Source organism: Rhinopithecus roxellana, chromosome 6, assembly GCF_007565055.1.
Source record: "Rhinopithecus roxellana isolate Shanxi Qingling chromosome 6, ASM756505v1, whole genome shotgun sequence".
NCBI classification, from domain to species: domain Eukaryota; kingdom Metazoa; phylum Chordata; class Mammalia; order Primates; family Cercopithecidae; genus Rhinopithecus; species Rhinopithecus roxellana.
Window position 1 is genome coordinate 52,448,257 of NC_044554.1, and position 14,755 is coordinate 52,463,011.

Here is a 14,755-nt window from a genome sequence, read left to right on the forward strand (position 1 = left end):
CTTTGGCTTCTCTTACTCCTCAGCTGCTTCAGATTCTTCTATCTTCTATCTTCCTCCAAATGCGAAAATATTGGTTTGTTTCTGAAAATATAACGACTCAGATAAATAAATAAAGTTATGCATAGGCCTAGAGCAACCCACTTTAAATTTTTTAAAACCTTTTCATTGGCTGGGTGCAGTGGCTTACGCCTGTAATCCCAACACTTTGGAAGGGCAAAGTGGGAGGAGTGCTTGAGGCCAGGAATTTGAGACCAGCCTGGGCAACATGGTGAAACCCTGTCCCGACAAAAAATATGGAAATTAGTCAGGCATGGTAGTGCACACCTGTAGTCCCAGCTACCTGGGGCAGTGGGGAGCTGAGGTAGGAAGATCACCTGAGCCCAGGGAGGTCGAGGCAACAGGAAGCTGTGATTGCACCACTGCACTCCATCCTGGGCAACATACCCTATCTCAAAAAAAAAGAAAAAGTTTTGTTTAAAGAAAATGAGGAAAATGAAGCATCGAGACTCCAGAATGAGCTGCACTATGTGGTTAGACACAGCAAGAGTTGTATTACATTGATTGTGTGCTTTTATTTCTCAAGTTGTTTTTGGAAACAAATAATTTCCAGATACGTTTGCTAAGAATGCTCAGACAAGAAAACAACAATTTTTGTTCTCCTGTAATTGCTATGGTTTCCCCTCTATTTTTTGCCTGCTCTTCATAAGCTAATAAAACTAAGAGATATTGGAATCACTAAAGCTGAATAGCCGGTGGCTTTATTTGCAACACAAAAACTATTTAAAATGTAATTTTATTAATATGTAATCATTTACAATCCTGTAAACCAAAAAATAACAGGCATCTCAATCAATTTAGAGGTTTATTTTGCCAAGGTTGAGGAGACTCCTGGGAAAAAGAAACACAAGTCCCAGTAAAACCTGTCTCCTGGCCAGGCACGGTGGCTCACACCTGTAATTCCAGCACTTTGGAAGGCCAAGGCAGGTGGATCACTTGAGGCCAGGAATTCGAGACCAGCTTAGGCAAGGTGGCAAAACCTCATCTCTACTAAAAATACAAAAATTAGCTGGATGTGGTGGTGCATACCTGTTAATTCCAGCCGCTCAGGAGGCTGAGTTACAAGAATCACTTGAGCCCAGGAGACGGAGGTCGAAGTAAGCCAAGATCGTGCCACTGCACTCCAGCCTGGGTGACAGAGCGATTCTGTCCCCAAAAAATAAAAAATTAAAAAGATCTGTGTCTCCTGTGCTTTTTCCAAAGAGGCTTTGAGGACCTCAGTGTTTAAAAGTGGAACAGTGAGCAGGAGGGGAAGGAGGAAAAGAAAAAAGGGGAGAAGGGTAGGCAGTGAGGCAAGTGGTCACATTCTGGTGAGGCTCTGATTAGTGCTCAGTGAATCCACGTTTTCCCTGGGAAACGAAGGGAATGGGGAAAAGTCAGTTGTGTATTCATCCAACTCTCAGTTGGTCTACATTTGATACCAGATAAAGTTAGCATGTGAAATTACAGCTATCTGTTTGGGAACAAAAGGAAGGCAGTTTTTTTGTGTGTGACTCAGTTCCCAAGCTGTTATTTTCCCTTTGGCATAGTGAGTTGGAGGTCCTGATATTTTATTTTTGTTTCACAATCTAAGCGGTGGGTTTTTTTTTTTTTTCTTTTTTTTAAATTTTAAGGGCGGCTGCTCCATAAGCAAAGCAGGGCTACCCCATAGGCAGAGTAGTCTAAACTATTTTTTAGGAGATGGGGTCTTGCTGTGTTGCCCAGGCTGGAGTGCAGTAGCTTTTTTTTTTTTTTTTTTTTTTTTTTTTTTTGACCCAGGCTTGAGTGCAATGGTGCGCTCTCGGCTTGCTGCAACCTCTACCTCCTGGGTTCAAGTGATTCTCCTGCCTCCACCTCCCAAGTAGCTGGGACTACAGGCGCACACCACCATGTCTGGCTAATTTTTCTATTTTTAGTAGAGACGGGGTTTCACCATGTTAGCCAGGCTGAACTCCTACCTCAAGTGATCTGCCTGCCTTGGCCTCCCGAAGTGCTAGGATTACAGGCATGAGCCACCATGCCTGGCCTGCAGTGGCTATTCACAGATGCCATTATAGCTCACTGCAGCCTCAAACTCCTAGTCTCAAGCAGTCCTCCTGCTTCAGCTTCTCCAGTAGCAGGGACTACAGGCTTGCATCACTGTACTCAGCTAAACTTTTTTTTTTTTTTTTGAGACAGAGTTTCACCCTTGTTGCCCAGGCTGGAGTGAATGGCGTGATCTCGGCTCACTGCAACCTCCGCCTCCTGGGTTCAAGCCATTCTCCTGCCTCAGCCTCCTGAGTAGCTGGTATTACAGGCGTGCACCACCCGGCTAATTTTGTATTTTTAGTAGAGACAGCATTTCTCCATGTTGGTAAGGGTGGTCTCGGACTCCCGACCTCAGGTAATCCACCCACCTCAGCCTCCCAAAGTGCTGGGATTACAGGTGTGAGCCACTGCGCCTGGCCCTAAACCCTATTTTTAAATTTAGTTTAACAGGGCTGGACGCGGTGGTTCACGCCTATAATCCTAGCACTTTGGGAGACCGAGGTGGGCGGATCACTTGAGGTCAGGAGTTCGAGACCAGCCTGGCCAATATGGTGAAATCCTATCTCTACCAAAAATACAAAAATTAGCCAGGTGTGGTAGTACATGCCCGTAATTCTAGCAACTAAGGAGGCTGAGGCAGGAGAATCACTGAACCCAGGAGGTGGAGGTTGCAGTGAGCTGAGATTGTGCCATTGCATTCCAGATTGGGCAACAGAGCAAGACTCTGTCTCAAAAAAAAAAAAAATTAGTATAACAAATATTACGCTTTTGGTGTCCAGTTATATATAATACATATTTACTTATGCTTCAGAGCTGACATACCAAGTTTAGATTAGTAAAGGGCACTGGGAAATTATAATTGTGTGGATTTTATTCCTCACTCCACCTCTTCCCCTGTGCATTTATCTTATTTTTTTCACGGAATATATACTGTACTTACATAATTTATTTCCACTGAGATAGAATGCACATAACATTCACCATCTTTTTTTTTTCCTTTTCTTTCTTGAGACGGAGTTTCACTCTGTCATCCAGGCTGGAGTGCAATGGTGCAATCTTAGCTCATGGCAATCTCCTCCTCCTGGGTTCAAGTGATGCTCTTGCCTCAGCCTCCCAAGAAGCTGGGATTACAGGCATGTGCCACAACACCCGGCTAATTTTTTGTAATTTTAGTAGAGACAGGGTTTCACCATGTTGGTCAGGCTGGTCTCGAACTCCTGACCTCAGGTGATCCACCTGCCTCTGCCTCCCAAAATGCTGGGATTACAGACGTGAGCCACCACGTCCAGCCAACATTCACCATCTTAAACTGTACAGTTCACTGGCTTGTGGTGTATTCACCATATTGTGCAACTACCACCAATATGAAATTTTAGGACATTTCTATCAGGCTCATACTCCAGCCTGGGTGACAGGGCAAGACCCTGTCTCAAAAAAGAAAAAAAGAATACTTGAAAAAACCCCACAAAGATACCAGTCAAATGCAGTAGTGAGAAGAGGGGAAGAGTAGAATAAGGAGTTGGATGCGTAACTGACTGTGAATAATCAACTGAGTTGACTCACTGCCTTCAGACCAGTCCCACCCAGCGTCTTAACTTCTGAACCCTCCAGTCAACATCATGTCAATGGCCAAACAAAATTCTTGAGCCAAGAAAAGATTTTACAGTATTCACTTTAGCAAGAGGAACAACAGGGTTAGATTATGGACTGGGTTGATAAACATCATCAGCTATAGATGTTAGAATTTTAAAAATACTTTTCTTCAGCTTATAGGACTTAGTTTCTGAAACTTACAGAAATGTTCAAGCCTACAAAAATTACATGAACTCTTGTGTAGTCATCAGCTAGCTTCAAAATTTTGTATGACTTTTTAGTCTAATTTTTGTTTGTTTGTTTTGAGACAGAGTCTCAAAAAAGAGTCTCGCTTTGTTGCCCAGGCTGGAGTGCAGTGGGGCGATCTCAGCTCACTGCAACCTCCACCTCCCAGGTTCAAGTGATTCTTCTGTCTCAGCCTCCCCAGTAGCTGGGATTACAAGTGCCCACCACCATGCCCACCTAATTTTTGTATTTTTAATAGAGACAGCATTTCCCCATGTTGGCCAGGCTGGTCTCAAACTCCTGACCACAAGTAATCCACCCGCCTTGGCCTCCCAAAGTGCTGAGATTACAGGCATGAGCCACCATGCACAGCCAGTCTAATTAAAATTATTAGTAATAAGCCCATCTGGTTAATAGAAAGTTCTATTTTTATGGAAAGCAGTTGAGTGGGAAAATGTGTTATTACTATCAATCATTCCATTATGTCTCTTGGAATATAGTCTACTTGGATCACAAGACCAAATTGCCTAAAAAGAAATAAGGAACCTTGGGTTGTGTAAAAACTCAAGCTCTCTTGAAGCCCAGCCCTTTGATTTCTTGGGAGTGAGAGATGCCCAGGCCAGAACATTGGCCTCTGTGGCCTTTGATTTACCATATTTAAATGCAGATTCCAGAGCAGCCCTCAGACAGTTGGCTTTGGTACGTCTTGGTACATTGGAGAGGCGCCCAGGAATCTGCATGTCTGACAGAGTTCCCAGGTTGACTGGAACTAAGCCCCGGTAGACCACACTTTGGAAAATAGTTCTGTCTCACAATCCCAGACCTGTAAAGTGATAATGAAGTTTATCATGGTATTTTAAGTCACAGAGCATCCCAACTAGCAAATTCAGCTGGGTTCGTTACTTAATTAATGGTTTTTGGTTTGTTTGTTTTTTTTTTTTTGACACAGGGTCTCACTCTGTCACCTGGACTGGAGTGTAGTGGTGCAGTCTCAGCTCGCTGCAACCTCCATCTGCTGGGCTCAAGAGATCCTCCCACTTCAGCCTCCCAAGTAGCTGGGACTGCAGGCATGCACCACCACACCCGGTTAAGTTTTGTGTTTTTGTAGAGACGGTGTTTTGCCATGTTGCCCAGGCTGGTTTCAGTCTCCTGAGCTCGAGTGATCAGCCCACTGCAACCTCCAAAAGTGCTGGAATTACAGATGTGAGTTACCGTGCCCAGCCAGTTAACAACTGCTAATCATCAGAGACAAAAAGGGAAAGGTCAATTTTTTATAGCAGCATTTTTAATATTTTTGTGAATTCGGAAATGCTGATGGATTGATTGCTGAGTGTGCAGGGGGATTCTATGCCCCCTCAGTGCCAGCCTCTGAAGCCCCCTGCACTTGCTTCTCAGTATACGGCATCAGCCGTTTCTCTAGAGATCGTGGTTTTCATGCTGGAAGTTATTACTCCCTGATGGGAAGTGAGTTCACTTAAGTACCAAGTTGTTTAAGTGCTTTTTGTGATCTTTGACCTCCAGGTTCACACATGCATCTCTGTGCATTAGACACAGTGGACCTTTTTCCTTTTGGAAAAGCTGTGCTTCCTGAGAACTATAGGGAAACTGTTTTCTTGAGGGCATGGGAGGAGTTACAGAGTTGACTGTGACCCAGGCACAGCCCTGGTGCTGTCGATGACAGCAAAGACTGTGTCTCACTCATCTTTGAGTCCTCTGGTTCATCCTGCACACGGCCTGGCACCTTGTCCTAGTGCCAGTGAAAGGGGATGCCAGCTTGGAAGAGAGCTGCTGGCTCATATGGAACAAGGTTGGATTCTTGTGGGTTTGGTCTGCATGGAGGGTGGTGGCAGTGGTGGGGAGGGGCTGTTCTCCCTGACGTCCACCGGGGCCTCTGCCAGATGCTGGACAGAAGAGTAGTGTCTGTGGGCCCAGCCAAGGGGAGGGACTCCAGAAGCTTTCAGCTCTGCAGAGCTTTGTAAGAGGGACAATGAGTTCCTTCCTGTCCCTGAAAGGCCTTTCAGCGCTATGCTGCATGATGGGATGGGCAAGCCCTGGGGCCTGGCTGTTTTAAAGAAGTAGGCTTGGTTACAACATAGATCGAGCCCTACAATGTCTGGTGCTGAGTTGTTGGGTAGGGGGACAGCTGAACTCCATGGACAGGCCAGAGCTCCATGTTCCTGTCCACCCACACACACACAGTTGGCAGACATGTCTGTTCCTTTCCTTGCTCCCTCACCTCATGGTTCCCCAGCCTCCCTCTTGTTCATTTGTTACCCAGGTGCACTCTCCTTTTCTTTTTCTCTTCCTCTCTGGCTTTCCTCCCTTCCTCTCCTTCTTCTCAAAAGCTACCTGCATGTCTTGAAGTTCTGCCCTTTGATTTCTCTGGAGGGAGAGGATGCCCAGGCCAGGACATCAGGCAGCCATCCCATCACCTAACAGGGAAACCATCCTGGGAAATAGGGTTAGGAATCTTGGAAACTGGAGGAGTTGGGAGGGGGCTTCCCTGGAAAAGTAATGTGAATACCCAGTATCTTGATATGCCTTGAGCTGTAGTCAAGGAGGTGGCTCCCCTCCACTAGAGACGACCAGCTAGCTGGTGTTCATGCCTTACAGAAGGACTGCGTGGCCCATCCTGTTGGCCTTCTCTGATGGGCCTCACCTTGCCAGCACCTTCACCTGAGCCATGTCCATTTATGCTCGTGTTGGGAGACACTTCTTCCCACAGAGTTCTGGAAGGACTTGCTATGAAGCAATGAAGTTTAATCAGTTACTTCAGTTTATATGGGGGTCGGGCACCAGAGTCTTCAACTGCTACTTCTGAGCTGAGGCTGCTGCCTTGGTGTCCACACAGGCCTTGCTATTTGGGGGGTTTAAGGAACTCAGTGGGATTCCTGGGTTTGCCAAGATCATCTCCTGGTGTTCCTCAGACCAGACAGATGACCTCGTGACTGGGTGTTTCTTCCTCCTCAGTTTGGAGGAGCTGGGAGGGGCTCCCCATGCGGGGCTCTGTAGACAAGGGCAGTGTGGGTTTACACCCAGTGTCAGGGTTCGCAGAAGGCTAGAGTATCCCTGTGGAGACAGTTCCACTTTGGTGTGTGGTTTATGTCTTGTGTCAAATAAAAGGGCAACTACTTTCTTTCTTCTTTGGGGACTATTAGCTCATCACAGTGGTTCTTAGAGAGCCTGAAAAAGCACTGGGTCTTGTTGTTATTTATGTTTTGCTTTCTAAGTTTGTATGTATTCTTAAAATTTTTGGTGAACTTAGCTAAAAGATATATACAAAGATGGCCAGGCACAGTGGCTCACGCCTGTAATCCCAGCACTTAAGGAGGCTGAGGCGGGCAGATCACTTGAGGCCAGGAGTTCAAGATCAGCGTGGCCAACAAGGTGAAAAACCATCTCTGCTAAAAATACAAACATTAGCTAAGGGTGGTGGTGCACACCTGTAATCCCAGCTACTGGAGAGGCTGAGGCATGAGAATCACTTGAGCCCAGGAGGCGGAGGTTGTGGTGAGCCGAGAGCACGCCACTGCATTCTAGCCTGGGCAACAGAGCCAGACTCTGTCTCAAAAAAACAAACAAATGAACAAAAAAGATATATACAAAGAGGGTGGCATGAGTTCTGAATCCGGGTGGACCTCGGGATTGCACCCTTGCTCTACCTGCTAGACTGGGGATTCCAAATTGTGTGTTCTTTCCACCCCCTGCTCCTGGGTGGAACCTATCAGGGATAAATAGTTTGGAGTGTGGGCCTAGATTTGCTCCCCTCTGAGGGAGGCCCTGCTGTCATGGCTCACTGGGTGTGCATCCCTGTCCCCCTAGGCGACCTGGAGCTCCCCTTGGTGCTGACATGATGACAGTGTGCAGGCCGGCCAAGGGCAGCCACAGCCAGACTGAAAACCTGAGCTGCCAATTGGCTGACAAGTAAGAACACTTCTCCCCCGACAGTGTAGACGCTGGCTCAGCTTCTTACTCTCCTACCACCTTTCCTTGATGCATTCCAATTCCAGGTTTATTTTTCTAACTACTAGGATGTTCAGGTATTTTAATTATGTTTGAGCCCTAAGTCTTTGCAGCTGTACCTGTCCACAGTCAGGTTTCCCATCTAATATCAGCGTGCTTGTTTCCTTCTCCCCAGATGGAGCCCTTTCTCTGATCCTCTCACATTCCACAAAGCAGTTGGCAGCCACTGAGGGGTTCTCAGCTCTGCGCCCCAGGCTGGAACCCCTTACAGGGTGGGAGAATCCTGTAAACAGGAACTCTAGAAACTCTTGGGCCGGCAACCACATGGAGCAGGAACTCTGTCCTTGGGGACTCGTAGGGCGGTTGCGGCATCCTTGCCTCTGTTGCATGAGTTTTATAAATCCAGTGTGAGCTTCCAGCAAGCCATCGTTTGTTCCTCTCGAGTTTTCAGACAGAGTTTCCATGACTGTGATGTCACTCCATGTGTTTGGGCTCTTAGACAATAACTATGATACTTACAATAATAATAGTTTCCATTTGTTGATACCAAGATTTAGGAATGTATGCTGTAGTTTGGGCATATTACATGTTAACTCATGAATTCATTCATTCATTGAATAAATATTTGTTGACTAGTTGCTATGCACCAGACACAGTAAACAACATAAATGTGGCCTCTGACTCATAAAGTTTCAGTCTGCAGAAGGAAGATGAAAAACTTAGGATTCAAGACTCAAGTCCCTCAATTCCAAAGCCCATGTATTTAACTAGGCAATAGTGCCTCACAGCACATAGGACATTAATAACCATGTTGTAGATCATCAGTCATCCCCATGCAGGCACTAACCTGGATTGTTGTGGTTTTCTTTCTTTCTTTTTTTTTTTGAGACGGAGTCTCGCTCTGTCGCCCAGGCTGGACTGCAGTGGCCGGATCTCAGCTCACTGCAAGCTCCGCCTCCCGGGTTTACGCCATTCTCCTGCCTCAGCCTCCCGAGTAGCTGGGACTACAGGCGCCCGCCACCTCGCCCGGCTAGTTTTTTGTATTTTTTAGTAGAGACGGGGTTTCACTGTGTTAGCCAGGATGGTCTCGATCTCCTGACCTCGTGATCCGCCCATCTCGGCCTCCCAAAGTGCTGAGATTACAGGCTTGAGCCACCGCGCCCGGCCAATTGTTGTGGTTTTCATGTGTGTGTCTGTCTCTCTCTTCAACTTGCCTCTAGCACCATGAGAGCAAGGACTATCACTTCTGCCTTTTGAACCCTCAGTGAAATAACACACTGATTCTGACTAAAATCTGAATCCATGCTAATGTCCCCAGTGGTGACGGAACAATTTAAAAATATTTTCTCTTTGTAAACACACTGTTTTGAACCCTAATTGTTTATTTAAATAAGGAATTCTGCCTTGATAGCTATATTTAAAATAGGAAAATGTGTTTGCCAAAAAAATGTGTTTGCATTTTCACAAGTTTCTAATTTATGCCGTGCAACCAAGAACTGTGGCGTAATTTATGTGCTAATGTCTCCATTGAGGAAGAGGTCTTTATACAAACAACCTTTAGAATAGAAAGCTGAATAGTAACAAGATGCATGAAGTTGCTACTTATTCATCTCTCACGGTGAACCTTAACTGGAGTTTCTGAATTTCCATGCAGTCAGATCTATACATTCAGAAAATGGGCACCATGAGGTGTTAGCTAGTGTCGGCACATCTAAAGTCACTGTGCCCAGTCATAACCTTTGCTGGTGGAAGAATGTTTGCATTGGAAAACACAAATACTCTCATTTTTGTTAGACTAATCTAAAAATGTTTTCCTTTCAAAATGATTTTTAAAATCTTCATGGCTTTACCTAATCTCCTAAAATTACATTGGGAAGCATATATCATTACATATACATCTAGACCAGAACTTTCTTCAGTGATGGAAATATTCTTCTTCCCCATCCAGTACAGTAGCCATCAGCCACATGGTGCTTCTGAGTCCTTGACATGTGGCAGGTGTAACTGAGGAACTGAAGCTTGAATTTCATTGGATTTAAGGTTAAATAGTCACGTGTGGCTGGTGGCCACTCTATTAGACAGTGCATTTCTAGGCCAAGTGTGAAGTCTGAATCTGCCTCTTTATTCAGGCATTCATTCATGCACCAGATATTTATTGACCACCAACTCTCCTGGGCATTGTTCTGGGTGCTAGGGGTGTAGACTTGGCCACAAGAGGCCAAAATAACAGAACAATCCCTGTTCTGGTGGCAAGGCTCATGGAGAGCTCACTCTAGTGAGGCTCCATTCCCGAGGAGGTTCTGTTCAGATGCACCCAATCACTGTGGCTTTGCCCACTTGAATCAGACAATTTGTCAAGTTCAGGGGTAGCACAAACTTCATGACTTGTGATGTCGTTTTAGTTTTCAAATAGTCATTGCAAATAACTGCCTGCGGATACAAAAAGCAGGAAAAACAGCGTATGTAATCTTTTACCTCATGAAATTACTCCTATTTTATTTCTATTTTTATTTTTGAGACAGTCTCTGTCGCCCAGGCTGGAGTGCAGTGGTACAATCTCAGCTTACTGCAATCTCTGCCTCCCAGGTTCCAACAATTCTCCTGCCTCAATCTCCTAAGTGAGTAGCTGGGATTACAGGGCCTGCCACCACACCCGGCTAATCTTCGTATTTTTAGTAGAGATGGGGTTTCACCGTGTTAGCCAGGCTGGTCTCAAACTCCTGACCTCGTGATCCACCCGCCTGGGCCTCCCAAAGTGCTGGGATTATAGGCGTGAGCCACAATGCCCGGCCCATATTATTATTATCTTCATTTTACAGAGGTGGAAACTGAGGTTTAGAGGATTTAAACAACTTGCCTAAGGTCACGTGGCTGAATTAGGATTTAAACCCAAGCCTATTCGACTCCAAAACCTGATTGCTCCTTCATTTCACCATGCTGTCTCCCCAAGAAAAACACAAATTGATGGTTTAAAAAAATTTTTTGTAGGCCGGGCGCGGTGGCTCAAGCCTGTAATCCCAGCACTTTGGGAGGCCGAGACGGGTGGATCACAAGGTCAGGAGATTGAGACCATCCTGGCTAACACGGTGAAACCCCGTCTCTACTAAAAATACAAAAAACTAGCCGGGCGAGGTGGCGGGCGCCTGTAGTCCCAGCTACTGGGGAGGCTGAGGCAGGAGAATGGCGTAAACCTGGGAGGCGGAACTTGCAGTGAGCTGAGATCTGGCCACTGCACTCCAGCCCGGGCGACAGAGCAAGACTCCGTCTCAAAAAAAAAAAAAAAAAAAAAATTTTGTAGAGATGGGGGTCTTGTTATGTTGCCCAGGCTGGTTTTGAACTCCTGGCATCAAATGATCCTCCCACTTCAGCCTCCCAAAGTGTTGGGATTACAGGCGCGAGCCACGGCACCCTGCCCACAAAGTGATTTTTTTTTTTTTAAATGGGGATTTCAATGTTTGTGGTTTGTGACTTTCATATAACATTTATATCTAAGTTCTAGCAAATCTCTGTGACCAGCCAAGAACAATAAGAATCACTCACCTGGTGTTTGTCTTTCTTGTGCAGGGTCAAGGTGGAAGGTCCAAGGACTGAGAAAGACCCTCGAAGGCATCCGCTTAAGTCCTCCATTCCTTTCCTAGAGACTGATCAGGAGTCGGGCTTCAGAAGGACCCCCCCCGGAAGGGCTCCGCAACCTCACGCTAGAGTCGAGAATGGATATGTTCAGCTTGGATATGATCATCAGTGACCCAGCTGCGGAAGCCAGCAGGGCTGGGAAGAAGCAGCTCAGAGGCGCTCAGAACCCTTGCTCATCTGCCAGAGCCGGACCCTGGCACAAGTCCCTCAACATAAAGGACAAGATATCAGAATGGGAAGGGAAGAAAGAGGTGGCTGCTCCTGCACCCAGCAGGAGAGCAGATGCACAGGGGGATTATCTGACGTCCTGTGTGGTGGAGAGGAGGAGTAGTGATGGGGTGAGAACTCAGGTCACAGAGGCTAAGAATGGAATGAGGCTAGGAACAGAGAGCACAGAGAAGGAGAGGAATAAAGGAGCAGTGAACGTCGTGGGACAGGACCCAGAGCCGGGGCAAGACCTAAGCCAGCCAGACCGGGAAGTGGATCCTAGCTGGAGCCGAGGCCGAGAGCCAAGACTTGGCAAGCTGCGCTTTCAGAACGATCACCTCTCAGTGCTGAAGCAGGTCAAGAAACTCGAGCAGGCTTTGAAGGATGGGTCAGCAGGGCTGGATCCTCAGCTGCCAGGAACTTGTTACTCCCCACACTGCCCACCTGAAAAGGCAGAGGCGGGGCCCACCCTTCCTGAGAACCTGGGAGGCGGGAGTGGCTCCGAAGTCAGCCAGAGGGTCCACCCCTCCGACCTGGAAGGCAGGGAGCCTGCCTCCGAGGCTGTGGAGGACAGGAAAGGTTCATGCAGAAGGCCCTGGGACCGGAGCCTTGAGAACGTGTACAGGGGCCCGGAGGGTTCCCCCACAAAGCCCTTCATCAACCCTCTGCCAAAACCCCGGAGAACGTTCAAACATGCTGGAGAAGGGGACAAAGATGGGAAGCCTGGCATCGGCTTCAGGAAAGAGAAAAGAAACCTGCCTCCTCTGCCCTCTCTACCTCCCCCACCTCTGCCCTCCTCTCCCCCGCCGTCCTCTGTGAACAGAAGACTGTGGACTGGGAGACAGAAATCCAGTGCAGACCACAGGTAGGTGCCGGTGTGGCGGGGCAGAGCTTTGCCACCTGACTCTCTCAGTGGTTTATGTCCCATCCTAACTGTCTGTTCTCAGCTGAATTATTTGTTTTATTAAACTGATGAATCTTGTAGACCAGAGATGGTTCATAGCTTAAGATACTTTGTTAATTAACCTGGAAACTTGGTAACTGATGCATGTATTTTGTGTTTGTTCTCAGTCCTCAAAAAAGAAGAGTATTTGCTTTTAAAAATTACCCTTTAGATGTAATAAGGACTTGGAATTGGGACAGTAACCAAGAGTTAAATGAAGGACTTATGTTAACCCTGGCAGTCTACAACCTGGTAGTCCCTGCTAACTACCAGTGCTTGAATTTTTCTTGGTATGGGCTTTAGAAACACACTGCCTGGAGTCTACACTGGCCCTATCAGTGTCTATCTATGTGAGCTTAAACAAGTTATTTAACCTCTTGAAGCCTCAGTTTCCTCATTTATACATATGGATGCACGCACTGTGAATATTTTACAATGTTAAAATAACACATTAAATAATAAAGCATGTTAATGCTTAAAAATAAAATCTGTGCTTCGAAAACAATTTTTCTATTTTGCAACTTAATCTCTAGTCCATTTCTGTAACATGCTACTTGGTTTGATACCCACTAATCTAGAGACCAGGTTTAGAGCAATCTCCTCAGGATAGTTGTCATACTCCCTTTCATCATTTCACCTCCTATTTTCTCCTGACCCACTCCATTGAGCTTTGGTAACCTCCTCCTGAAACTACCCTGTCCCAAGGCCACCAGTAACCTCCATCTTGCTAAATCCAATTGCCAGTTCTTTGTTCTTTTCTTAATTGGCCCCCTCAGTATTCGAGGAACACCTGTTGACTCGCTCCATCTTGAAACACTTCCTTCATTTGGCTTCTGGGTCACCCACGTCCCTGGAAGTCCTGTTTCTCTGGCTCCTCTGAGCTCCATTCTTTTTTCCTTCTGTCTGTCAGAGCACACCCCGAACCTATCCCCACCTCAACCCAGGGCCAGACCTGAGACTTTTCTTTTTTTTTTTTTTTTTTTTTTTTTTTTTTTTTGAGGCGGAGTCTCGCTCTGTCGCCCGGACTGGAGTGCAGTGGCCGGATCTCAGCTCACTGCAAGCTCCGCCTTCCGGGTTTGCGCCATTCTCCCGCCTCAGCCTCCCGAGTAGCTGGGACTACAGGCGCCCGCCACCTCGCCCGGCTAGTTTTTGTATTTTTAGTAGAGACGGGGTTTCACTGTGTTAGCCAGGATGGTCTCGATCTCCTGACCTCGTGATCCGCCCGTCTCGGCCTCCCAAAGTGCTGGGATTACAGGCTTGAGCCACCGCGCCCGGCCGAGACTTTTCTTCTCCATCTACACTCACTTCCTAAATGATCTCATCCAGTCCCATGGCTTTAAATGTCAATGTCATGTTTATGATTCCCAAATTGAGGCATTCAGCCCCAGCTCGCTCTCCCAGCTTAAGATTTGTGTAGTCATCTCCTGCTCAGATCTTCATTTGGTTGTCTTATCATTTGTACTTAACCTGTCCAAACCTAAATTCTCCATCCAGGCTACCAGTAACCACCTCCTCTTAAAATAATTGTCATCCTACCAAATGGCTTCACCCTTTGTTTAATTGCTTAGGCCACAAACCTAAAATGTCATCTTCAATTCCTATCTTTTTCACATACCCCCTCCTAATTTATCCCAAATCTGCCTATATCTCCTCCACTGCCACCATCTTAATCATCTTGGATTCACCTCCCACCCCCAGAACATTTCTCCCTCAGCAGCCAGAGGAGTCTTCTAAAAATATAAACTATAAATTAAATCCCGTCACCCCCCACTCAACATGGTCTGTTGTAGGTCTGATGTAGGATGATTCTTTTGGCTGTAAATAGCATAATTTCTTATGTTCTCTTCAAGGGGGAGAAAAGCTTGCATATTCTAGAATTTATTTACATATATATGTGTGTATATATGTTATTCCCAGTTTACAAATAATGCTGTGATAAGGAGCATATAGTATTACTAGTTTTGCTACTTACTAGCTGTGGGACATTGGACAAGCCACTAAATTTGTGTTGGCCTCATTTCACCTACCTGTTAAATGGTGATAATTATATTATAGTAACCACTTCACAGAGTTGTCGTGAAGATTGAATGAGTTAACATGTGTAAACATAAACTTAGTACAGAGCCT

The 14,755-nt window shown here is 46.2% G+C and overlaps 1 protein-coding gene across 6 annotated transcripts in view; it reads left to right on the forward strand.

Moving 5' to 3' along the window:
* DENND2A (DENN domain containing 2A) overlaps positions 1–14,755 on the forward strand; it is a 130,136-nt gene that overhangs the window by 27,248 nt on the left and 88,133 nt on the right. For 5 of the 6 annotated variants that reach the window (XM_030932783.1, XM_030932781.1, XM_010359807.2 and 2 more), the window contains exon 2: positions 11,410–12,550. In XM_030932783.1, the coding sequence (XP_030788643.1) occupies positions 11,556–12,550 (995 nt within the window). In that variant the 5' untranslated portion in view covers positions 11,410–11,555. Of the gene's footprint in view, positions 1–11,405; positions 12,551–14,755 lie in introns of those variants that run through there. The other variant, XM_030932780.1, reaches the window with a different exon arrangement.